A 26,347-nucleotide genomic window follows, 5' to 3' on the forward strand; every position below is an offset into this window, starting at 1 on the left:
GTTTTTCTGACAATTTTTTCTGTGTTTTTGGGGTAGTTATTTCTATTTAATGAGCATTTTTCCCTGTTTTTCTGACTATTTTTCTGTGTTTTTCTGACTAATTTTTTCCTGTTTTTCTGCCTTTTTTTTTCTTTTTTTCTGACAATTGTTTTTTGTTTTTCTGTTTTTGTTTGGGGGGCTAGACATTTCTATTTAATGACTATTTTCCCAGTTTTCTGACTATTGTCAGATAATGCACCACTCCTCCCAAAGCGTTTGTAATTGCAACAGTTTTCTGGGAGAACTGGATCATTTTCTGACAGAAGTGCAGGGTGCCAATATTTTTGGCCATGACTGTAAGTAAACATTAAAAAAACAGAGTCCAGCCTAAAACAACATGTGTTGAAGCCCACAGAGCAGAAACAAACACAGATAAATGAATGTTGATCTGTGAGCAGCTCCACACGGTTTACAGGACAGAAACACCTCATGATCCACTTCTATCACTTCATCCTGCTGATAGTTTCTGATCCTGGAAAACTATCCTGCTGCATCCTGTCATCTCTTTGGTCTGTGAGACTGTTTCCACTACAATATCAGAGCAGGGTCTTTATTCTCCCCTGATAACAGCCTGGTTGCTGATTGGATAGAACACTAAGCAGGATGTGACGTAGTACTGGACGCCACAACAACACGCAACATTTGTAAAAGCTGGTGAAGCAGTGTTGGCAACTTAGTGACTTTGTTGCTATATTTAGCGACTTTTCAGACCCCCTTAGAGACTATTTTTCAAGAAAGCGACTGGAGACAAATCCAGAGACTTTTTCTGGTGTTATTGGAGACTTCCTGTTTTTTTTCTGACTAATTTTTTTCTGTTTTTTGGGGGTATTTATTTCTATTTAATAACTATTTTTTCCCTGTTTTTTCTGACATTTTTTTTGTTTTTCTAACTTTTTTTTTCTTGTTTTTCTGACAATTTTTTTTTCTGAAAATTTTCTGTTTTTTGGGGGTAGGTATTTCTATTTAATGACAATTTTTTTCTGACTATTTTTTCATGTTTTTCTGACTATTTTTTTCTGTTTATCTGATTATTTTTTCTGGGTTTTTTTTCAGTTTTTCTGACTATTTTTTCTGTTTTTTTTTCTGTTTTTCTGACTAATTTTTTTTATTTTTTTCTGACATTTTTTGTTTGTTTTTCTGACTAATACTTTTCTGTTTTTTGGGGGTAGGTATTTCTATTTAATGACTATTTTCCCAGTTTTCTGACTATTTTTGTCCTTTTTTTCTGACTATTTTTTTCTGTTTATCTGACTTTTTTTCTGTTTTTTCTGATTGATTGTATGCATTATTATATATTAATGTTTTTATTCATTTTCATTTGATTTCCATGTAAATTGTATGCAAAGACACAGGAAAATTGTCTGGTTAAAATATTTTTTTAAAAGAATATTATTCAAGAAGTTTCCAAAGTCACTCTTTATTGACCAAAATGTAGATTTTTGCCATAATCCAGCAGCCCGAGGTTGTTTCTCTCCCCTCGCCCACTTTGGTTAGATCACAATCTGCAAATGAATTATTAATTCTATTAATTGCCTGTGTGTTGATCTCAGTATTTGTTTCTGTGTGTTCCAGTTGCCGTACTTCATGAACGAGCTCACGCTGACAGAGCTGGACATGGGCTCGGCCACGCCCAGAATCCTCGGAGCCTCCAAACCTTCCATCGACTACAGAGGTAAGACACTAATATTAATGTCAAACACTCTGAATTAATTATTTAAAGAGATCCTGGCAGCAACATTTCCTCTGTTGAGCTCTATGTGATGTTTACAGGGAAGACTCTGTTCACTGTGCAAAGTTATCAAGTCAAAGTTTATTTATAGACATTTAAAAACAACCTCAGATGACCAAAATGCTGTAAAGTTGTTAAAATACAACAAAAATCAAACACAAATAGAGTAATAAATACAAACAATGAAATCATTAAATACTAAAAAAACAATAAAATAGTAATAGAAACTCAATCTAAAAACAAAGTTAGAGTTAAAAAGGAAATAAAGGAATAAAAAGTAAAAAGCCAAGGAGAATAAATAGGTTTTTAACCCTTTGATGCACAACATGGTCTAAAGTGACCCAGTGACAGAGTTTTTATGTTCTATATCTTTGCAATAAATTATTTTCATCATTCAGTATTCCAGGTTTTCCTCAATTAGTTTGTTTTTGATCATCATACATCCTAATTTTACGTTTTCCTTTATTCATATTTTAATAAAATCCCTTTTTGTGTCACTACTCTTCTAATGCACAACATGGGTCAAAAATGGCACATATCCATTTTTTAGCTACGTAGTTCGCTAAGCTAACTACTTAGTTAACTTCTTTGCTAAGTAGTTAGCTAAGTAGCTTGTTAAGCTAACTACTAAGCTAGCTTCTTGGCTAAGTAGTTAGCTTAGCAAGCTACTTAGCCAAGTAGTTAGCTATGTAATAATACAGAACCTTTGTTTTTCTTCATAAAGTATGAGAGGAAAAATGGAAATAATGATCTGTTGTTGTCAAAAACAAGATATTTAAAGAATACTTGAAATATTCAATCATAAAATAAGTTGATATCAAAAGATAGAGCACAGAAACACACAGCAGCATTAAATAACATGAAGGGAATGAATGAGGGTCATTTTACACCCATGTTGTGCATCAAAGGGTTAATAATGATTTAACTTGTTTAAAAGCAGTGATCAGTGAGCCGCGCCCATATTAAAGATAAGAGATATAAAGAGCAGGATGTCTGTCAGGATGCATCTGTTATGAATCCGTAGGTCTTAATGAGAAGTTGAAGTGTCGGGTTTCCCCAGGAAATCACTGAGTGGATGTGGTGAGTTTGCAGCTTCGCCCCTCAGAGTCTCTGCAACACCTCTGCTGCAGAAACGCATCAGAGCTTCTGTGAAAAACTCACTTCTATCCTCTCGGACAGATAAAACAGTATAAAACAGTGTTGCTTCTTGGAGTTTGTAGAGACCCGGGGGTCTCCACGGGTCGTTGAAGCTGTAAGAAGAACAGAAAACAAGTCTTTACCGTCACACTGCACCTTTATTTTATGCAGGAGAAGCTAAAACACCATTTATATGTCAGAGTTGAAGGTAAAAAAAGAAGAAAAACAACGTAAAGATGGTTACGGAGGAGTTCATTTATTTTTACATTTGTTTTTAAATAAAACAATCTACAAAACGGTAGTGCAACCGCAACTTAAATAAATAAATCTGGTCGTCCGGGGACATATGGAACATTTTTGCCCTAAAAGCCTAAATTTGGTGCCTCTCACACATCCTAATGAACTATTCAGTCTGAATCATTGGATATTTTAATGAATTATTGTAAAGGATTATAAGGGTTCTTCTATGTTTTATTGTAAGGCTCTTATTTTGACAGTCTTCTTGTAAATTCTGTGGTGGACTCTGCTAACACATCCATGCGCTCTTATTTTGAAAGCTCCAGGCCAGATAAAACAGTGTTGCTTCTTGGAGTTTGTAGAGACCCGGGGGTCTCCACGGGTCCTTAAAGCTGTAATAAGAACAGAAAACAAGTCTTTACCGTCACACTGCGTGTTTATTTCATGCAGTGGAAGCTCAAACACCATTTATATGTCAGAGTTGAAGGTAAAAAAGAAAAGAAAAACAACGTAAAGATGGTTACCGAGGAGTTCTGTCCAGCTGGGAAAAAGTACAGTCAGCCTCAACTACGACCTTACGTTACCGTGGTAACCAAAAGAAACAAAAGTCATTTAAAGTGACAGTACTCAGAAGGCGATCATTACAAGTTTCCGTATACATGTAATATCTTCAAAAATATGTTTGGATCCCCAAAGATTTCTATTTAAGCAACAATATCCTAGTATTAACTTAAACATACACTACTGGTCAAAAGTTTTAGAACACACCAACTTTTCCAGAATTTAATTGAAAATGATGCAGTTTAATGTCTCAGTGTACTCTGAAATTAATGCACATTTAAAATTCTTTATTGAGCATGAGTGTTTTGAAAATAAAAAAAAGATTCAAAATCACATTTTATGTTGGACTAAAGGACTAAAAAAAGACACAAAATGACCAAAAAAGACACCAAAAGACACAAAATGACGAAAAAAAGACACAAAATTACAAAAAAAGACACAAAATTACAAAAAAAAGAGACAAAATGACAAAAAAGACACAAAATGACCAAAAAAAGACACAAAATGACTTACAAAGACATGAAAAGAATTCAAAAATGGACAAAATAGCCCAAGACTCCATAGAGTTAAGTTGTTAACCCATTTCTTGTTCCCTGAAAAAGGCCTACTTGTATAATTCTGAAATGTACATTATTTTCCAGTTTTGGTTAAGCTTACCTTTTTTTATTTACCTCTGGCAGTTCACCACTTACCTTTGGACCCTTTCAAGCTGTTCATTTGACTTGAACTGCTTGAATTTTAATAAAATGCTGGAAAAATTGGGGTGTTCTAAAACTTTTGACCGGTAGTGTATATAAAGTTAATTCAGTGTGGCAGTTACATAAATATTTGCTCACCACACATTTTATCTCCAAAATCAATCAATGGATATCAAAATACTAATAATAATATATTTTTCAAGGAAACTATGCATACCCTGCTTTATCACCTATTTTTTTTCTAAATGGGGCCATAATTTGTGAAATGAGCATCACGCTGTATTGAAGACAAGAAACTAGCCATTGATACCATAAACTCATTAGAAAATGTTAATTGGGGGTAATTAATCAAGTGAGAAGGAGGTTCTTTTTGTCATAGACCACTATACAATCTGATATGATTCTCATTGTGGTGAGGCCTGGCTCAGGTTAAACCCTTCAAAAACATGAATAATACAGCAGATTCAAGCCATTTATTTTTAAATAAAACAATCTACAAAACAGTAGTGCAACAGCAACTTAAATAAATAAACCTGGGGACATTTTTGCCCTAAAAGTCTAAATTTGGTGCCTCTCACACATTCTAATGAACTATTCCATCTGAATCATTGCATATTTTAATGAATTATTGTAAAGGATAATAAGCGTTCTTATATGTTTTATTTAAGGCTCTTATTTTGACAGTCTTCTTGTAAATTCTGTGGTGGACTCTGCTAACACATCCATGTGCTCTTATTTTGAAAGCTACATGTGTTTGCTTTTATTTTGAAGGCGGGTCTAATACGTTCCTTCTGTAACACCGCATGGTGTGTTTAATTTACACTGAAAGTCAGAACTTGGAGCTCGGAACAACGTTGAAAATTCTGACATTTGTGTAGACCTTGAACGCACCATTAGCCGTTAGACTCTCTCTATGTGCTGCAATGTAAATAATCTAATTAACGGAACATTAATCCTGTTTTACCAAGTCTCCCCCTGCTGGCAATCAGAAAGAATGCAGGTCTAAAACACTTCCACATTGGCCACGCCCACTTCTTTCATACACAAACTGCTTCAAAGCTATATTTACTCTATGAAATGTCAAAGGAGCTGAATAGTTTCTGTAATCTCCACAGTGACATTTATTCTCCAGACTCTCTGCTCTATTCTTTCTCTGTCTTCCTGCTGTGACCAATCAGATCACAGAGCTGACACTCTCCATCATAAAGCTCCATAAAAACAACACTGTTCACACTGAAATGCTTCCAATATTAACCAACAACTAACATTTAGTATGCTGCCCAAAATTTTGCATTGAAGTGAATGGGACGACCGACAAAAAATGAGCGAAAAAGAACAATAATTGGAGATTTTTAAATGTCTACGTCTCTGGCATAATTTCACCTAGAGACTCCATTTAAACTTTAAAAAGTAGACACAAGTCTTGTGTATCGGTGTATTAATCCGCGTTTCGATAGGTCATATAGTTTTTTATCAATCCCTGTTCAATGACCATGATCATTTTTGGAGAAATTCTGAGATTATAATGGGTGTGTATTGTACGGAATGTTCGTGTCACAGTGTGTGACATCATCGCCAGAGTGTAGAGGGAGAGAAGAAACTGTCAAAAAATAAATTTGAAAACTGCGCTCCAGGCCGCAAATTCCACTCTACAGAAATAATTTATACATAGAAACGTAGGAAAATGAGTCTTCTCCCTCACAATCCTCTGGTAAAGCTGTCAGAGTTATAGTTTGGGCGTAGGACGCAAAGATGATCCACCAACACCACCAACAGCCTCATTGGCTCCCATATTAAAAACGCAGGAAGAATTCTAAAAAAGGGAGATGTAACAGTTTTTTTAGATCGCTCTAACAAAGCTATTTTTTCATTTTTCAAGTCGGATCAATGATAGGTATTATGGTCTTTTTGTGAGTTTTTTGTTGAGTTCAGTTTCAGTTACTTATCGTTTTTTTAAAATATCTAGTTTTTATTTTTATTTCAGTAACGAAAATGTTTTTTCAAGTCTAGTTTTCATTATTTCGTTAGTTTTCCTTAACTATAATAACCTTGGTGTGTATATGATGACAACAATGAGTTAAACTGTAAATGTGACCCTCATCACGTGGAGCTCAAAGGAAGAAATGTTGCTGAGCAGGTTTTTTTTGCAGTCTAGGGTTCTTCTTTGGTTTATTTACACCCTTGGCTCAAGTTGAATGAAATCAAAGCAGTTATTTTTCTATAATCCTGCTGAAAAACACACAAATCAAACCCCAAAACATGACTTCCTTAATGGACGTAATAACAATAAGTTTCATCAGACTCTGCAGCTAAACATGCCCTCCCACCCACTCAGCTGTCAGGCTGAGGTCATCTCCAGGTTACAGAGACATGCTGGGTACATGAGAACCAGTAGAAACAGTAGAACCAGTAGAAACCTTTCCTCTGCTTTCCAACCGCAGCCAGCCACTCTGACCTCCAGTCACCCTGCTCACAGTTATCCAGGCTGCTGCTGCTGTTGTTGTTGACTGGTTTCAAGTGTTACCAAAGGGCAAATATGCTCCATTTATACTGAAGAAATCTCCTTCACCAAAGGGTTATGTACTATAAACCCTGGAAACACTTCATAACTGAAGGCTTTGCTTACAGAAGAGACTCTGATTGGTTAGTGAGCTCTTGGCTCTAAATACTTCATCAGGTCTTCTGGCTTTCTGTGGATCAGAGAATCGGAGGTTTAACTTTGTGAGGGAGCAAAGATTTTCCTGCTGCAGCTGCACGACTATAATGTCAGAATGTTTCTGCTAACTGTGTTCTAGTTTTGTCATTTTTCGACGTGCATCAGCTTTGAGTTTTCTCTCTCTCTCAAAATTACTTAAAAAAGACACAAAATGACAAAAAAGACACAAAATGAGAGAAAAAAAATTGAATTACTTTTAAAAAAAGACACAAAATGACCAAAAAAAGACACAAAATGACTGAAAAAACATCTAAAATTACTTAAAAAAGACACAAAATGACAAAAAAAGACACAAAATGACAAAAAAAGACACAAAATGACCAAAAAAATACACAGAATTACCAAAAAAGACACACAATTATTTAAAAAATGCACACAATTAAAAAAGATTTAAAAAAATAAAAAAAAGACACAAATTAAAAAAAAAAAAAAAGACAATGTTACCAACAAAAAAAGTTTGAGACCCCTGCCATAAAGCTATGTTCAGTAGGTAAATTAGACTCAAAACTATATAATTAACATGTAAGTGCACAACTATTATATAATGTCAGAATGTTTCTGCTAACTGTGTTCTAGTTTTGTCATTTTTCGACATACATCAGCTTTGAGTTTTCTCTCTTTGAGGAATAACGTGGGACATTTTCCTTTTATTCAGTGACAGATTTCTCTCTGCAGCTGTTTCATATGTACAGTCTAACTTTTTCCTCTTCCTCTTGCATTCCCTTTCATTCCATCTTCCTCTTTGTGTCCTGACTCACCGTCTCTCTCTCTCTGCTGCTCTATGAGTCATTTTTATCGCTGCAGAGTTCAACAATTGATTCATCTCCGACTGAGACGACAATGGCATTTATTGGAAACGTTCCAGGCAAAACAAGAGCCGCTCCAAACAAACTGTATAATAAACAACATCAACCGTTTGGACGGGTCATCGGGTCAAGTTGAGCTTCCTTTCGGAAATTACAATATGATGCCAAGTATTTTTATTTCTTTAGAAGAGAATGCGAGTGTATTGGTCTAAAGTCAATCTAAAACAGAAAACGGCTTCATTTTTAGACTTTCACTGTAAAAAAGGTGTCTAAAAACCAGATCAAACAGTAAATCTGAGGGAAATGATCTTGCTGCATGGACAGATAATTTACCTTGACAAGATTTATTAAATTAAGATTATTAAATTTAGAAATAAGCATGTTGAACGCTTTGAATAAGGAATTAACTCTTAAAACAAGATAAATGATCTAACACTTCTAAATCTAAAGTTTTTTTTATCTTGCTAAGAACCAAATAATCATCAGGTCACTCTGCTCGGGCCAGTTCATCACTGCTGGCAGCTTTAATTTATCTCTTTTGTACATTTTTTGTCTTTTTTGGTCATTTTGTGACCTAAAGAAGATGTTAAAGGCACAAAAAGACACAAAAAAGACACAAAAAGACATTAAAAGACAAAAAAATAATCAAAAAGTCAAAAAAACACAAAACAAACCACAAAAAAGACACAAAAAGACAAAAAAAACACAAAAAAAGATGCAAAAAATCTGCAAAAAATACATAAAATGACCAAAAAAGAAACAAAAAGACAAAAAACACCAAAAAAAGACACAAAAGATGTATAACCACCCAAAAGAAGACACAAAAAACAAAAAAACAAAAAAACACAACAAAAAAGACACAAAAAGACAAAAAACACAAAAAAACACAAAAAAACACAAAAAACACCAAGAAAGACATAACATGACCAAAAAAGAAACAAAAAGCCAAAAAAAAACACCAAAAAAAGAAACAAAAGACATATAATCACCCAAAAGAAGACACAAAAAAACCACAAAAAAGACACAAAAAGACAAAAAAAACACCAATAAAAGACTTAATAATCTTAATTTAATAAATCTTGTCAAGGTAAATTATCTGTCCATGCAGCAAGATCATTTCCCTCAGATTTACTGTTTGATCTGGTTTTTAGACTAAACACCTTATTTTACAGTGTTCTTCTTGTAAATGAAATTAAACAGGAAGCAGAAAGAGGTAAACAATCCAAACAAAAGACTAAATGAAATAAAAACTAGTTAATAATAAATGAAGCATGTTGTTTCTCTGCATGTTTCTGTATTCTGCAGCTTTTATTCGTCTGTAGAGAACGTTTAGCTGTGTTTCCAGGATCAATAAGAGATCAATAAGAGCCTTTTACCTGAAGCAGCAGTGAATCGGTCCCTTTAGTTTCTCTTTTTAAAGTTTCCTCTGGTCGTTTCCTGGAGCTTCTCAGGTTCTCAGGTTCTCTGTTCACCGTATCTGACCTCCACCCTTCCTGGAACCAGCTGAGAGCATCGATCAGCCTCCAGCTGGGTGTGTGTGTGTGTGTGTGTGTGTGTGTGTGTGTGCGTATCTCCACACAGAGTTGTGTTGTACATTTGTGTCTATTTACTCTCTCTTCTTCAAGCTCATCTGTTTCTTTGCAGTATGTGCAAAACACTCTTAATTCTTCATAGGTTGTGTGTCATATCATATCGTTCATTATTATACCGGTATATTTTTTAAATATTTTCCCTCATGTTAAATCTTGACCCAAAAAGTAACTAATAACTAAAGCTGTCAGCTAAGTGTAGTGTAGTGTAGCTTTCCTCTAAAGTTTTGGCTTTCCCACAAGTTTCCACGTCCCATTTAGTGCATCAACTCTTTTTCAGCAAAGGTAAAAAACACCTCGACCAAGTGTAGTAACATGATTTTAATGAAGTTTTTGCAGATATTTTTATTTTATTTTGCAGTGTCTGTCTGCATTTCGATGCATTTTTAATGTCTTTTTTTGTGCGTCTTTGTGTGTTTTTGTATTTTTTGTGTGTTTTTATGTCTTTTTTGTATTTTTTCTGTTTTTATGTGTTTTTATGTCTTTTTTGTATTTTTTCTGTTTTTATGTGTTTTTTGTATTTTTTGTGCGTCTTTGTGTTTTTAGTCATTTTTGTATGTTTTTGTGTATTTTTTTCTGTTTTTCTGTCTTTTGTGTTTTTTGGTCATTTCTGTGTGTTTTTTATGTGTTTTTTTTGTAATTTTATTTGTTTTTTTCTTGGGTTTTTGTGTGGTTTTTTTTTGTATATTTTGTGTGTTTTTCTGTCTTTTGTGTTTTTTGGTCTTTTTTGTGTGTGTTTTTTTAATGTGTTTTTGTGTTCAACATGTTGATCCAGTAAGTCAAAATGAAATAATAATAATCAGGTCATATTGGTCATGTTGTGCTGAAAACAAAGATACCAACACGTCATGATGAACACTTTAAAGTGGTTTAAACAGGCAGAATGAACCAACAGAATGGCCCCAAACTCTGAAGGGTCAAAGGTTTTTTTTCTGCTTTTATTTCTACTTTCTGTCCGACTCACTTTCACTCTGATTGTGTTTCCCTCTGGAACACCAGACTCATTGCATTATCACATCATTCAGCACACACAAACCATAAAAACACTAAAAAAAGAGCAGAGTCTCATGTGGTAGAAAGCCAAAAAGGAATAAAAACAGGTTTTAAGATGAGTTTTAACCCATAAGAACCCAGACCCAGTTGTCCTTAAAAGAAAATTATGGGGGATATAGCACATAGAACACATTTCTGATGTTTTTGAAAAAAAATAAATAAATAAATACTACCCCTAATTGTTAAAGATCTGTGATGTGACATATATGTCACATTGGGCGTTTATGGTATTTATTTTTGTGATATTTCTTATTTTAAAATCAATAAACTCAACACCTTTTCTACTTACAGAATCACAAATTTGCCCTTTTCTCTGCATCTCCACAACATTTATTAAAATTGTGACATTAATAGTGTTTTAACAAAAAAAAAAAAATTCAGATTTATTTTTAAGTAACAAAATAATAATAAATCAATAATACATAAAAACAAATAACAAACTATAATAGGGTTAAATGCAATACAGGACACCCTATTAATGGATTAGAATAGTTAAATGGGTTTAAAATAAGCCTAGTAACAAGAAATAAGCTTTTTTTAGATTTCTGTTTCCAGTCACAGACACATTTTGGAGAAGTCATTTCTCTCACAGTCACATGACCACCACACCAGGGTGTTAGTATGTGTCGCTTTGGGATTTAATGTGTTAAAGATAAGAATAAAGCTGAATATGGGAGATTATAGAAGTTTTAAAGCAGGGGTCTCAAACTCAAATTACCTGGGGGCCGCTGGAGGCAGAATCAAAATGACCAAAAAAGACACAAAATTACTAAAAAAAAAAAAAAAAAAGACAGAATTACCAAAAGAGACACATTTATTTTTAAAAAGACACAAAAATTATTTAAAAAAAGACACAAAATTACTAAAAAAGACACAAAATTATTAAAAAGACACAAAATTACCAAAAAAAAACACAAAATTATTTAAGAAAGACACAAAATTATTTAAGAAAGACACAAAATTACCAAAAAAAAGACACAAAATTATTAAAAAGACACAAAGTTATTTAAAAAAAAACAAAATTACCAAAAAAGACACAGAATTACTAAAAAAGACAATATTATTTTAAAAAGACACAAAATTATTAAAAAGACACAAAATCATTTAAAAAAGACACAAAATTACCAAAAAAAGACACAAAATTATTAAAAAAAAAACACAAAATACCAAAAAAAAGACAGAATTACTAAAAGAGACTAGCCTGGCTAACACCAGACCAAATCTCATTGGAGATTAGGTCTGGACACCTGCCGTTCATTTCTCCGTAGAGGAGGTGTGGTTTACGATCCTCCAGAGCCGTTTATTGGACGCTTAGAATGTCTATCAAAGCGTCTGTAGGTAGCTCTTAGCCAATCAGATCAGTTATACCAGATGACGTAGTAGAGCAACAGAGATGGATGTTTGTTGTGTGTGTGTCTGTGAGAGAGTGTTGCTGCTGCTTTGCTTCTCCAGTTCTCGCTTTCTGCAAGATTATTTATTTTCACGCTTTATTCCCCCTCATGTCATTCTGCCACACACATCCACTGATTTTATGGGCAATAAACAAGCTGCTGGGGGTCTCTGGGGGCTCCGCTGTCCCCCGATTCGGAGCGAGATCACCGGCGGTGACCGGCGGTCTCACCGGCTCGGCGCAACGAGCCGCAGAAACCGCCCGTGCGGCGCTAATAGCCCCGCTACCGGTGATCTCGCTACCAGCCGGGGGACAGCGGAGCTGCCGAGAGACCTTTCGCCTTTCAACTTTCGCTCTAAACTATTTAAAACACCATCTGCAGCTAAAGAGAGTTTCGCGTCTGCAGCAGCCATGTTGGATCCGGAATGCTTCCAAGTGCCGAGTAGTACGCGTCATCGTCTCACCGTCCCTCCCCGCTCTGTGATTGGATCCCTAAAACAGGGCTAAGATAATCGCCTCGTTGCCAGACCGCCTGGAGGTTCGAAATCAAATTCAAGCGCGCAAGGCAGTCTGGGTATACCCAGGCTAAAAAGAGACACAAAATTATTAAAAAGACACAAAATCATTTAAAAAAGACACAACATTATTTAAAAAGACACAAAAATTACCACATAAAGTAATTAAAGGGACCTTCCACACAGAACACAGTAAAGTGCCATTCATATAAAACTCACATTAAACTTTCATATCAAGGTGGGGGCCACAAAATATCATCACGAGGGCCACAATTGGCCCACGGGCCGCCAGTTTGAGACCCCTGATTTAAAGTGTTTGTTACACCCGTGTCACCATAGGTTCTTATGGGTTAATAAATGGACAGTAAGGAGGCTCAGTCATCTTTAATCCATCATGTGTCGTCCTCTGCTGCCTCCCAGTGGTAGAAAAGAGAAACCACACGAATGTTCATGAGTCTCTCTGGCTCTTTGTACACAAGAAGAAGTGATCTAGTGTTGAAAAGAGAGAAAGAAAGAGAGAGAAAAGTAGAAACCAGAGCACATAGTCTGCCCCGTGCAGCCAGGCGGTGGATTGAGGCTTTAGAGGAGTTAGTTTAATCCAGATTACAGCAGGTTTGGTGGAGCGGAGGTAAAAGGAATAAAAGGAGAGCCCTGTTTATGGAGCCAGACCTCCTCCTGCTGATATCAAACAGGAGCTTGGTGCTCTCCAACTGTTTCTCCTCTGTTCAAAGAACCTTATGATCTCTGCCTCTTTTCTTTTCTTCCCCTCCCTTCACTAAGACTTTCAATGTGTCTTTCTCGTCTAAGGAGGGATCAAAACAATAAAATCTGCTGGAGTTTCCACGTCTGTGATGCCACAGAAAGGCCAAGATGTCGAGGGAAGAATGTTAGAGGTGGAGAACAAAAGAGTCAGGGATAGATTGAGACGTTTAATGGGCCGAGGAGTGTGCCCTGAGGGGCTCCACGTGTCAAGGAGACAAAAATTAACCCATTTAGGCCTAAAACGGCTGTAAAAAATGCCTTTTTTGGTCATTTAGTGTCTTTTTTTTAGTCATTTTCTGTCTTTTTTGGGTCATTTTGTGTCTTTTTGTAGTTATTTTGTTTCTTTTTTTGTCTTTTTGTGTCTTTTTGGTAATTTTCTGTTTTTTTGGGGTCATTTTGTGTCTTTTTTGGTCATTTTGTGTCTTTTTTTGTCTTTTTGTTTCTTTTTTGGTCATTTTGTGTCTTTTTTTTGGTCATTTTCCGTCTTTCTTTAGTCATTTTCTGTCTTTTTTTTTAGTCATTTTCTGTCTTTTTTTGGTCATTTTCTGTCTTTTTGGTCATTTTCTGTGTTTTTATACCAACATGGCATTTAAACAATTTTTATGTGGTGTATACAGGCAGGATGAAAAGGATTAAAAAATGGACAAAATAGCCCAAAACTCCAGAGTTCAGCACGTTGTGTTTGTCTTTACTTGGGACACTTGCTCATTTCAGAGGGTTCACATACTTTTCCTTGTATTATATTGGTCTGTGTTTAAATATAGAGACGCAGACAATCGAGTCCTCTTGTTTACTGTAAATCAGCTCACATCCCCAAATCATCCACACTTTCACTTCTTGTATTTGCTCCCAGATCAACATTTCTAACTGGCTTGGTGTCCTTTCAGGTCTGTGGTTTGACTTGGAGATCTCCTACAGCGGATCCTTCCTGATGACTCTGGAGACCAAGATGAACCTGATCCGTCTGGGGAAGGAGGGCGAGAGCGTTCGCTTTGGAGAGTTTGGAAAAGACGGGTGAGACGGTCAAAGCCACGTTTAAATATCTGGTAACACTTTATATTAGGGAACACACATTCAACATTAATTAGCTGATAATTAGCACGCAAATAAGTAACGAAACCATGGAAACGACAAATAGCAAACACCTTCTCCAGACCTTTGACTGACTGGTGGCTCCTTTTGATGATTGATGAGGATTAGTAGATTGTAATGTCAATCATTATTAATAATGATTGACATTATGTATTTGTGTTTTATGTATTTTTTGTATTTTTTTTGTTTTTTTATGCGTTTTTGTGTATTTTTTGTCATTTTTGTCTGTTTTTGTGTATTTTTTGTCTGTTTTTAATATGCGTTTTTTGAATTTTTTGTGTATTTTTTCTGTCTTTTGTGTTTTTTGGTCATTTTTGTGTTTTTTATGTGTTTTTTGTCATTTTATTGTTTTTTTATGTTTTTTGTGGGGTTTTTTTATGTTTTTCTGTCTTGTGTTTTTTGGTCATTTTTGTGTGTTTTTTATGTGTTTTTTGTCATTTTATTGTTTTTTTTTTTAAATGTTTTTGGTGTTTTTTTCTGTTTTTCTGTCTTTTGTGTTTTTTGGTCATTTTTGTGTTTTTTATGTGTTTTTTTGTCATTTTATTGTTTTTTTTTAAATCTTTTTTTGTGTTTTTTTTTCAGTTTTTCTGTCTTTCGCGTTTTTTGGTCATTTTTGAGTGTCTTTTATGTGTTTTTTGGTCATTCTATTGGGAGTTTTAATGTTGTTGTTTTTTGTCCATACAAAGTAAAACATATTAAGATCATAACTCATATACAACAACTTCCTTACTTACTACTAATAATCAACAATTCTGAGGTTATTGAGGGAAAACTCTTAGTTAATGTCTTACTGGTTGTATAATAAGGCCATGCAGAATAAGGCATTAATAACTACTGAGCAATGACTCATTAACAGACAATATGTTACTGATTTACATGCGAATAAGCAACTAATTAATGTTAAATATGTGTTCCCTAATCTGTGTTATCTTTTCTTTTTTTTAATGAAATCCCTTCCTCCCTCTACCTGACTCTAACAGTATAAATGTGTGTCAGGTGTCTGGTGTCTCAGTATTCTGTATCTTTGCTCTCTTTTATATCTTCTTGTTCTTTTTTCTGCCTTCTGGATTCAACCTTTCTGCGGCTGTTAATGGATATGTATCTTCTCTTGGTGAGTTCTTCTTTCAACAGTGATTTCTTCTGTTCAACTCTATTGATTAATTCTCTCCTTCTGCATGTTAATAGTTTGTGTTGGTCTCATTTCATGTTTCCACTCAAAGCTTCATCTCATTTCACTTCATTCATTCTAAGTGTGTTCAGTGCTTTCATTATTTTTCTGACTCCTTACAAGAACATGTAAATATCTATGGTAAATATACAGTATGTACGTCAGGGTAAATGCAGTTGAGATACACCAATCAAATAGGGGTGGGGAAAAATTTGATTCATGTACATATCGCGATTTTTTTTATGGGGTGATTTTAAAAATCGATTTTTCTCCCTGGAATCAATTATTCCCAGGGCTCCCTTGAAAAAGAGGATATTAATCTCAATGGGATATTCCCTGGTTAAATAAAGGTTAAATAAAAAATAAAAAAATTATATTACGTCATTACGTGTCCAGAAAAACTTCGGCCCAACTTGCCAACTTAGCCACTTTGTTGCTATATTTAGCGACTTTTTCAGACCCCCTTAGAGACTATTTTTAAAAAAAGTGACCAGCAACAAATCCAGCGACTTTTGCTGGTGTTACTGGAGACTTTTGAACCAGACATTAAAATGCATTGAAGAAAACAACAACTAATTGACCAAAAAAGAAACAAAAAGTCCAAAAAAGACGTAAAATGACCAATAAAAATACACAAAATGAGCATTAAAATACACAAGACATTAAAATAAACAAGAAATTGAAGTAAACAAGGGTCTAAAAATGTCTTCCATGACTGTATTTATATATTTATCATTGCAATTAATTGTACAGAACAGTTGTTGCCAACTTAGCCACTTTGTTGCTATATTTAGCGACTTTTCAGACCCCCTTAGAGACTATTTTTTTAAAAAGTGACCAGCAACAAATCCAGCGACTTTTGCTGGTGTTACTGGAGACTTTTGGAGACTCGTTCTGACTCTTAACTGCCCTCCCAAAGCACTCACAAGCGGCCCAGTCCTCCCACAGCAGTCTCTCCCAGCTGCAGTCAGAGCAGGATATGTTAACCCCTCAGAGTCCAGTCTGCAAATCTGCAAAATTATAGAGAAGCATGCCCACCTGTCTGTTTCAGTCCTGTCCCCACATCATCTGTCTGTCTGCGCGAGCCGAAATAAATCCTATCAACCTGTCCAGGCTGCCAGAGGTCCAAACACACTGTTGCATCATGCCGTTCGTTAGCCGCGAGCTAACATTAGCTAACAATAAAAGTTGCAGCGACTCCTTGGAGTGTCTGTTAGTCCAACCAAACACTGAACAAGACATTTAATCAACAAAACGTTCAGATAATACGTCATTAAGTGAAAATACAGTGAAAGGGTCAAAGTTATGAGACCAAACCGCTAAACGTCCTTTTTTCTATCTATATGACGTTATATATAACTTTATTGACACGTTGCCGTGGATACGCATTGTTCTGCTTCTCTCCTGATGACGGCTCGCCTTGTCAGTGACCTGTCAATCAAAGGTAGCCCCGCCCCAAATCATACGATTCTTTATCTTCTATTTTCTTCTAAATGGGGCCATTATTTACGGTCAGAAGTCAGAAGTGTTTTTTTTAGAAGTTACAGACTGTTTTTTGCAGCCAAACTTAAAATCAAATTTTAGACCTATTTTATACAGTCTATGGTTTCGACATGCAGACAGAGACTCTTTCCATTTGAGTTCACGTAAAGTTTATGATCAGTTGAACTGCCAGTAAATGAGAAGCAGCTCAGTAACGGTCAGTCCCAAAGAAAGATTCACTTTCACATTAAATCACATCTGAAAGTTGAACAGAAGACAGACAGAGCAGCTTTTTTTAACTGACTTGCTGATTTTTTTCTCAAAATGTTGATGTTTTCAAAAGGGTTATCAGTCGTGCATGTGAGAAGCTCTCAGTCTGTTCACCATGTCACCTTCTCATCGTCTCCATCACTCATCTGTTGATTATATTATAATTCATCTACAGAGCTCAATGAACCAGACACAGCATCACTCTGACCTGTGTGTGTGTGTGTGTGTGTGTGTGTGTGTGTGTGTCTTTTTGTGTGTGTGTGTCGGTGTGTGTCTTTTTGTGTGTGTCTTTGTGTGTGTCTTTTTGTGTGTGTGTGTCGGTGTGTGTCTGTGTGTGTGTGTGTGTGTGTGTGTGTCTTTTTGTGTGTGTGTGTGTGTGTGTCGGTGTGTGTCTGTGTGTGTCTTTTTGTGTGTGTCTTTGTGTGTTTCTTTTTGTGTCTGTGTGTGTCTTTTTGTGTCTGTGTGTGTCTTTTTGTGTGTGTGTGTGTGTGTGTCGGTGTGTGTCTTTTTGTGTCTGTGTGTGTCTGTGTGTGTCTTTTTGTGTCTTTTTGTGTGTGTGTGTCTGTGTGTGTCTTTTTGTGTGTGTGTGTGTCTTTTTGTGTCTGTGTGTGTCTTTTTGTGTGTGTCTTTGTGTGTGTGTGTGTGTGTGTGTGTGTGTCTTTTTGTGTCTGTGTGTGTGTCTTTTTGTGTCTGTGTGTGTGTGTGTGTGTGTGTGTCTTTTTGTGTGTGTCTTTGTGTGCGTGTGTGTGTGTGTCTTTTTGTGTCTTTTTGTGTCTGTGTTTGTCTTTTTGTGTGTGTGTGTGTGTGTGTGTGTCTTTTTGTGTCTGTGTGTGTCTTTTTGTGTCTTTTTGTGTATTTTCGTGTATTTTTGTGTGTGTGTGTGTGTGTGTGTGTCTTTTTGTGTCTTTTTGTGTCTTTTTGTGTATTTTTGTGTGTGTGTGTGTGTGTGTGTGTGTGTGTGTGTGTGTGTGTGTGTGTGTGTGTGTGTGTGTGTGTCTGTCCAGCTACAGACCGAGGACCTACTGTCTGGCTGACAGTGATGAAGAGTCGTCCAGCGCTGGTTCTTCAGATGAGGAAGACTCCTCGGAGCTCTCCAACGACTCGTCTGGAGCCGAAGGGTGAGAATCATCTTCATCATTCACACCAGATCCTATCAGAGCAGTATGAAAGGGTCATTTAAGACAGGGGTCTCAAACTGGCGGCCCGCGGGCCAATTGTGGCCCTCGTGACTATATTTTGTGGCCCCCACCTTGATATGAAAGTTTAATGTGAGTTTTATATGAATGGCACTTTACCGTGTTGTGTGTGGAAGGTCCCTTTAGTTACTTTTTTTTGGTAATTTTGTGTCTTGTTTTAATAATTTTGTGTCTTTTTTTGGTAATTTTGTGTCTTGTTTTAATAATTTTGTGTCTTTTTAAAATAGTTTTGTGTCTTTTTTTGGTAATTTTGTGTCTTTTTTGGTAATTTTGTGTCTTTTTTGGTAATTTTGTGTCTTGTTTTAATAATTTTGTGTCTTTTTAAAATAGTTTTGTGCCTTTTTTGTCATTTTGTGTCTTTTTTTAGTAATTTTGTGTCTTGTTTTAATAATTTTGTGTCTTTTTAAAATAATTTTGTGTCTTGTTTTGGTAATTTTGTATCTTGTTTTAATAATTTTGTGTCTTTTTTTAAATAATTTTGTGTCTTTTTTTTTGTAATTTTGTGTCTTTTTTTTAGTAATTTTGTGTTTTTTTCTGTCGTTTTGTGTCTTTTTTTTTGTAATTTTGTGTCTTTTTTTGTTGTCATTTGTCTACTGCCTCCAGCGGCCCCCAGGTAATTAGAGTTTGAGACCCCTGCTTTAAGATAAAAATAGAGACGGAAGAAGACCATCTAGGATGATGAAGGTCATAGTGAAGATAAATTACTCAACTAGAATAATTTTAATTGGGACTGAAGAACTTGGAATTCATCAAGAAATACTAAATATATATACATTCATGGTTTTCTAGATAATGATCTTGTTTTTTTATGAATAAAACCATGTTAAATGTCTAGATATCAGCTCTTAAATTAAACTCTTATCAGCTAATTTTGTTGTTTTCTTATATTTGTCCAAACAAATGAACCTTTAGTTGTACCAGGCATTAAAATTAACAAGAAATTGAAGAAAACAATGGTCTAAAAATTTCTTCCATGACTGTATATATATATTTATCATTGCAATTAATTGTACAGAACAGAAAAAAATAAAAAGACAGCTACAATAACTTCAGTATGTGACTTTAACCTCTTTTTTTCTTTAAACACAGGTTTGTCGGGGGACACAAGCCCAGTAAGATCATGCGTTTCGTGGACAAGATCACCAAGTCTAAATACTTCCAGAAGGCCACAGAGACGGAGTTCATCAAGAAGAAGATGGAGGAGGTTTCTAACACGCCGCTCCTCCTCACGGTGGAGCTGCAGGAGCTCAGAGGAACGCTGGCCGTCAACATCCCTCCTCCTCCCACAGACAGGATCTGGTGAGACTTCTTCTAAAGTCAATATTCATGTTTCTCACAGTGAAATAGATCAAATCTGAGTTAGAGAGAGATAGAAACTCATCTCTGGTTGATTACAGATGACTCTTGTCAACAGTTATTAGTCAGAAGACACTTTCTTTTACAGTTGTTTACAACCTCTATGACTATGACTCTATGACTCGTTGTTCGATACTTTTAACGCTTTTTCAAAACTCTTCACACAGTTACCAACATCAGCCTGTGTGGGCGAGACAATTAACACAATTTTTCTTCTTTTGACACAAAATACACACATTTTACACGTTTAAAATTAGTTTTAACTACTTTTACACACAAGCTCAATCAAGACCAAAACAGTAGATGTTTACTGGTGAATTTTCAAATCACTTTCACACAAAAACAGAAACTAACTCCTCTGTCAAAACAGAAAACCTCATGTTCAAAACTAATGGATAGAAGATTACATTGATCAGCTTCTGCTCCTTTTTCTTTTTGTCTATTTGACAATACAGTAATGAATGACAGCTAAATGCTGATTTTTTTCCCCCTCTTTACTGTAAGTCATTTTCATTTGCAATACAGTAAATCGTTTACTGTAAATCCTGTCATTTACTGTATTCTTCTTTATAAACATCCTGCAAAGCTGCTCTGACATGGCTCGTTCACTTTTTGTACTGAGTGTTGTACAAAAAAAGGAACACATTTCATGGCCAACAAATAAAAAATGAAGAACATCATCACAAACATTAATTTACATGTATGATCAATACAATAATCTGTTGATTGTAAAAGAAAAAGGGGGAAAAAAGTAGATTTGACACATGCAAAGTGATTCAGTTTGTGTTATTCATCAGTTGTCAGTATTTTAGTGACTGACTAAATGTTTCTGTGTGTCAGTGTTTTGGTAGATCTGGTGAATTGTGTTAGTGTATTATTGTATTTTGGAAGTGTGTGTCTGTGTTTAGTTACACTGTGTGATTTTGAGCATGAAGTTAACTGTTTGGTGAATTGTGTGTTTCAGGTGTGATGTGCGTTAACAGTTTTGAAAAAGTTTTAAGGTTCTGACAAACGAGTCATAGCGGTTGTAAAAAACTCTATTTCTAAGTTGTGGATTATCATGTAAAAAAATAAATACATCTAATGTAGCACTTTTTTTAATACATTACTGCCATCTGCTGGTGGAGACCAAACTAAAAGCACTTTACACAGCAGACATTTTCACAACAGTCTGTCTGCAGACCTGGAGACTGCAGAATCAGACCTGTAGTTCTAGACCCCTTTTATTTCAAACCCGCTGTACATTTCTGATCTTGTGCGCTGGATGACATTAATTTCTGTCCAATAAATCTCTAAATATATTCTGTAGAGTAGCCTAATACTAAATACACGTGATATATAATATGAATAATAAAGGACAGACGTGTGTGTAGGTGTATTACATGATAAACGTAAATTCATACAAAATTAACTTTTTGCATAAAGTAAACTAATTACCAATATGAAGCCTAAACAGATTCATGCTTGTATGAAAACGTAGACGCCCATATATGTTTTTCTCATATCAAACACTTCATTATTTTAATCATTTATTCATATTTAATCTAAAGCACATGCTAAAATTGTTCGTCATCATGCTTCGGTTTCATGAAACAACATGTGCAGCTCAAACTGTTCATTAAGGCATTAACCTGCATGTCCCGCCAGGTTAAAGTGAGAAAAGTTTCCCTTTCCTAGTGTTTGTGTGTAAATAAAGACTAGTTGTGACCTTCTGTGCTGCAGGTACGGCTTCAGGAAGCCTCCTCACCTGGAGCTGAAGGCTCGACCCAAACTGGGAGAGAGAGAAGTCACTCTGGCTCACGTTACCGACTGGATCGAGAAGAAACTGGACCAGGAGTTCCAGGTACTGAGGACCACTACACTTCTATTTATTGATTAGTGACACAGTGTCTGATGTACCATAGAGTTATTTTCTTCTTTTTATTGTTGTTAAAGAGATGCAAAATGGACAAAAAAAGACACAACTGACCAAAAAAAAGACATAAATTGACCAAAATAAAAACCCATAAAAAATTCCTAAAGACTTCTCTCTATTTTCTCTCTTTCTGTTATCATGTCCATCTATATGACTCAATACTTGGTTGGAGCTGTTTGACTTGAACTACTGGAAATGGACTTTTTCATCATGTTCTGATTTATTGAGATGATCCTGTAGATAATGTTGGGGTCAATCTGATCCTGAACAGAAGAAGTGACTCCGTGTTCATTTATCATCATCACCATGAAAAAAAAAAAGACACAAAATGACCAAAAAAGACACAAAATGACCAAAAATAGATGTAAAAATAACCGAAAAAGACACAAAATGACCAAAAAAAGAGACAGAAATTGACCAAAAAAGACGTGAAATGGCCAAAAAAACACAAATTGACCAAAAAAGACATGAAGTGACCAAAAAAGATGTGAAATGGCCAAAAAAAAGACACAAAATGATAAAAAAAAAAGATGTGAAATGACCAACTAAAGACACAAATTGACCACAAAAGACACAAAATGACAGAAAAATAAACAAATTGAACACAAAATGACAAAAAAGACGCAAATTGACCAAAAAAAGACACAAATTGACTACAAAAGATGTGAAATGTTAAAAATAAGACACAAAATTACAGAAAAAGATGCAGAAATGACCAAAACAAGTGTCCGTGTCCATCTATTTGACTCAATACTTGGTTGATTGAACTACTGAAATGGACTTTTCATCATATTCTGATTTATTGAGATGATCCTGTCGAACTGATACTACTACTAGTTGTTCTCTACCTGTTACGTGTTTACTGTTTATGTGTTAAATTAAAGACAGAAAGTGTAAATCAAACCTGTGAACAACAGTGAGACCTGATGGTCCCTCTAATGTCCTCCGTCCTTGTCGTCCCTGTCAGAAAGTCTTTGTGATGCCCAACATGGACGACGTCTGGCTGACCATCATGCATTCTGCCATGGACCCTCGCAGCGCCGGGGGGCCCCTAGTGGGCCCCTCAGCAGGAGGAGCAGGAGGAGGAGCAGGAGGAGGAGCAGGAGGAGGAGCAGGAGGAGCAGGAGCAGGAGGAGGAGCAGGAGGAGCAGGAGGAGAGCCGGAGCCTCCAGGTCAGGACAGCAGCAGCATCCAGCCATGAAGATGTTTACAGTATTCCTGATGAAGCCTCAGAAGGAGACGTGGAGCCAAAGTCAGTAGGTTTCTACTGTAACGATCATTCCTCTAGTTAGAGTCTTAACGACACAAACAGGAAACACTAACTACCTGCTGCTCTTCACTAGTATTTATTGTGCCAGAGGAAACAGGATGTTGGCTTTGAAGGATTTATGGAACTATAAAAAAACTGATATGTGAAGAAAATCATATTTGGGGGGTCGGTTAAAGTCAGGGGTCGGCAACCTTTATTAACAAAAGAGTCATTTCTGGTGAGAAAAAAAATCAGAATGGAACCACAAACCTTATTTTGAGCCTTACAAGAAGGATAAAACAGGCTAAAACTGGCTCTAAATGAGCATACTGACATTACAAACTGGTCATAATGAGCATTTATGAATATGTTTTTGTCAGAATGCAGCAAAGACTCAAGTGTAAAATGAGGCTGGACACGATAAATGTCTCAAGAGATTTGAATCGAAAGCTCTCCTAGCTGGGAAACTCTAAACTAGACTGGAAGTTCTGGACTGTAGACTTCTGTAAGCTATGTACGAGCTGAAATATGAGCCACCAGGAACTTAATTTAAATGATTTATATTTGAATTTGAATTGCTTAACTTGAATAATTGCATTAAAAAACTGAATTTCAATCACATCATTTGAATTTGTGTTGTTCAATTTGAATCATTGCATTGGAATCTGAATTGAAATTGAATTTATTAGTTCTCACAATTCAAATTCAGTTCGCAAAATTCAATTAAAATTTTCTGCGAATAACATCCGGGTAGTTGAGGCAGAACAATCGAGCACAGATACACAGATCGCCCCTTCGGCCAATCAGCACCTCCGTTTTCTGCACTCGATTGCTCTGCCTCAACTACCCGGATGTTCGTCAAAAAGAAATTCAGTTCGCAAAATTATATTTCAATTTTCTGCGAAGTGTAGTTGAGGCAGAGCAATCGAGCTCAGATACACAGATCGCCTCTTCGGCCAATCAGCAGCTCTGTTTTCTGCACTCGATTGCTCTGCCTGCGAACTGAATTTGAGTTGTTAAAACTGAATGTTTCAGTTCCAAACTAATAAATTCAATATCAAATTAAAATTCAGATTCAGTTTTTCATTGCGATGATGCAAATTGAACAATACAAATTCAAATGATGTGATTCAAATTCAGTTTTTTAATGCAATTATTCAAGTTAAGCAATTCAAATTCAAATACAGATAATTTAAATTCAGTTTCTGGTGACTCATATTTAGAGCTTTTACAATAAAGAATCCAGTTTGCTTTGGCCTACACCGAGGATAAATGAAAATGTAAAGAAATTAAAGTTTCATTTTGTATCATATTTCGGGGAGCCACTGCAGAAGGTTGCCGCCACAGGTTGCCGAAGGTTGCCGAAGGTTGCCGCCCCCTGGATTAAGTTGCTAAGGGGAGTTAATGTTTGGGGATTAGTGAAGTATATAATGTCCTATGAACACAGTGATGATGTGGAAGCATTCACCAGATACCTTACTATATATAAATATATAAATATATATATATATAGAGAGAGAGAGAAGACGGTAACCCCTTTATTACACAAACACAGTCAGTGGATTTTCACAATAAGACAATGTGTTGAAACTGGAATATGTTTCATAGTGAATGATTAATGTGTGATCGAGTTTTTTCATTGTTTCATCGGATGAACAAAGCGTAAGCAGGTTTAAAAAAACAGTTATTTGGAAAACAAAATCTCCGATACTTGATGTTCTGATGATTTCTTTCTTCAGCGTTTGAAATATTAAAGTGTCTTTTTGATTAAAGTGTCTTTCTGATCAGGTGTTATTAACAGTGAACAGTATTTCATCGTGCTGTGACGCCTCTTTTCATTCGCCAAGACAACTTTTTTACGCCAACGATGCCCTTATTATTATCCACGTTTCCATGGAAACCATGCTCCAGAGCAAACATAGATTATGTAGGAAAAAAGTGTCAATCACTATTTAATTCCATACTGATGATAAAAACACATTCAGAATAAGTGCAATGATAAAAACTCTCGGTGAACTGTATCTGATCTTGTAGATATTCTATTAAAGTTTATGTCTGGTCAGAAGTATGACAGCTCTAATTATCTGTTGAATGTATGTTTGAATATTTTTTTGGTTGATATTGTTAATAACAACAGCTTTGCCCTCTCATTTTTTGACTGTGGCATGAAAATTGTTGCACAAATACAAGTTTCATTGTGTTATGATGAAGTACGGAAGCCCTGAAAGGCAAAAAAAGAAGAAAAAATATGTGAAATGTGAATTTTCTGTCTAACTTGTTTTCTCTCTTGTGTTTGTTTTTCATCTATGAAACAGGTGGGAAAAAAGTATTTTTTAATTTATATACAGTCATGGGAAAAAATTTACCAGAAAAAAAGTCAAAATTACAAGAAAAAGTCTTAATTATCAGAAAAAGTAAACATTACAAGAAAAAAAATTAAATTACAAAAATACATGTCAAAATTTCCAGAAAAAATGTAAAAATTACACGAAAAAATTCAAATATACAAGAAAAAAGTCTAAATTACCAGAAAAAAGTAAACATTACAAGAAAAAAATTTAAATTACAAAAATACATGTCAAAATTTCCAGAAAAAATGACAAAATTACACAAAAAAAATCAAAATTACAAGAAAAAGTCTAAATTTCCAGAAAAAAATCCAAAATTACAAGAAAAAAGTCTTAATTACAAGAAAAAAGTCTAAATTACCAGAAAAAAAGTAAACATTACAAGAAAAAGTTTAAATTACAAGAAAAAAGTCAAAATTTCCAGAAAAAAATTCAAAATTACACGAAAAAAATCAAAATTACAAGAAAAACGTCAAAATTTCCAGAAAAAAATTCAAAAATACAAGAAAAACGTCAAAATTTCCAGAAAAAAAATCAAAATTACAAGAAAAAAGGCTAAATTACCAGAAAAATTTCTAAATTTCCAGAAAAAATGTAAAAATTACAAGAAAAAAGTCTAAATTACCAGAAAAAAGTAAACATTACAAGAAAAAGTTTAAATTACAAGAAAAAATTTCTAAATTTCCAGAAAAAAATGTAGAAATTACAAGAAAAAAGTCTAAATTACCATAAAAAAAGTAAACATTACAAGAAAAAGTTTAAATTACTAGAAAAAAAAGTCAAAATTACAAGAAAACATGTCTAAATTGCAAGAAAAAAGGTCAAAATTGTTAAAATCTACATTTTCTGCATCAAAGAATCATTTAAAGCTCTTGAGAATATCACTAGATGATTATTTGATCTAATATATATATTTATTTTTGCCATGTATTTACCTCATTTCCAACTCATTAGTAGAGGTCACATATAGTACAAATATTCTGAAAAATGAATAACATGTGCCAACATATTCCAACATGGTTAGTGGCCAAAATGATCA

At 35.0% G+C, this 26,347-nt stretch overlaps 1 protein-coding gene across 1 annotated transcript in view; it reads left to right on the top strand.

Moving 5' to 3' along the window:
• LOC131979612 (testis-expressed protein 2-like) overlaps positions 1-23,211 on the top strand; it is a 64,857-nt gene extending 41,646 nt beyond the window's left edge. The window contains 6 exon segments of the mRNA XM_059343667.1: positions 1,612-1,711; positions 14,120-14,246; positions 18,249-18,362; positions 19,530-19,739; positions 21,519-21,639; positions 22,679-23,211. Coding sequence (XP_059199650.1) covers positions 1,612-1,711; positions 14,120-14,246; positions 18,249-18,362; positions 19,530-19,739; positions 21,519-21,639; positions 22,679-22,912 — 906 coding nt within the window. The 3' untranslated portion in view covers positions 22,913-23,211.
• Positions 23,212-26,347: the final 3,136 nt, after the last annotated feature.

Source organism: Centropristis striata, chromosome 1, assembly GCF_030273125.1.
Source record: "Centropristis striata isolate RG_2023a ecotype Rhode Island chromosome 1, C.striata_1.0, whole genome shotgun sequence".
Taxonomy (NCBI): domain Eukaryota; kingdom Metazoa; phylum Chordata; class Actinopteri; order Perciformes; family Serranidae; genus Centropristis; species Centropristis striata.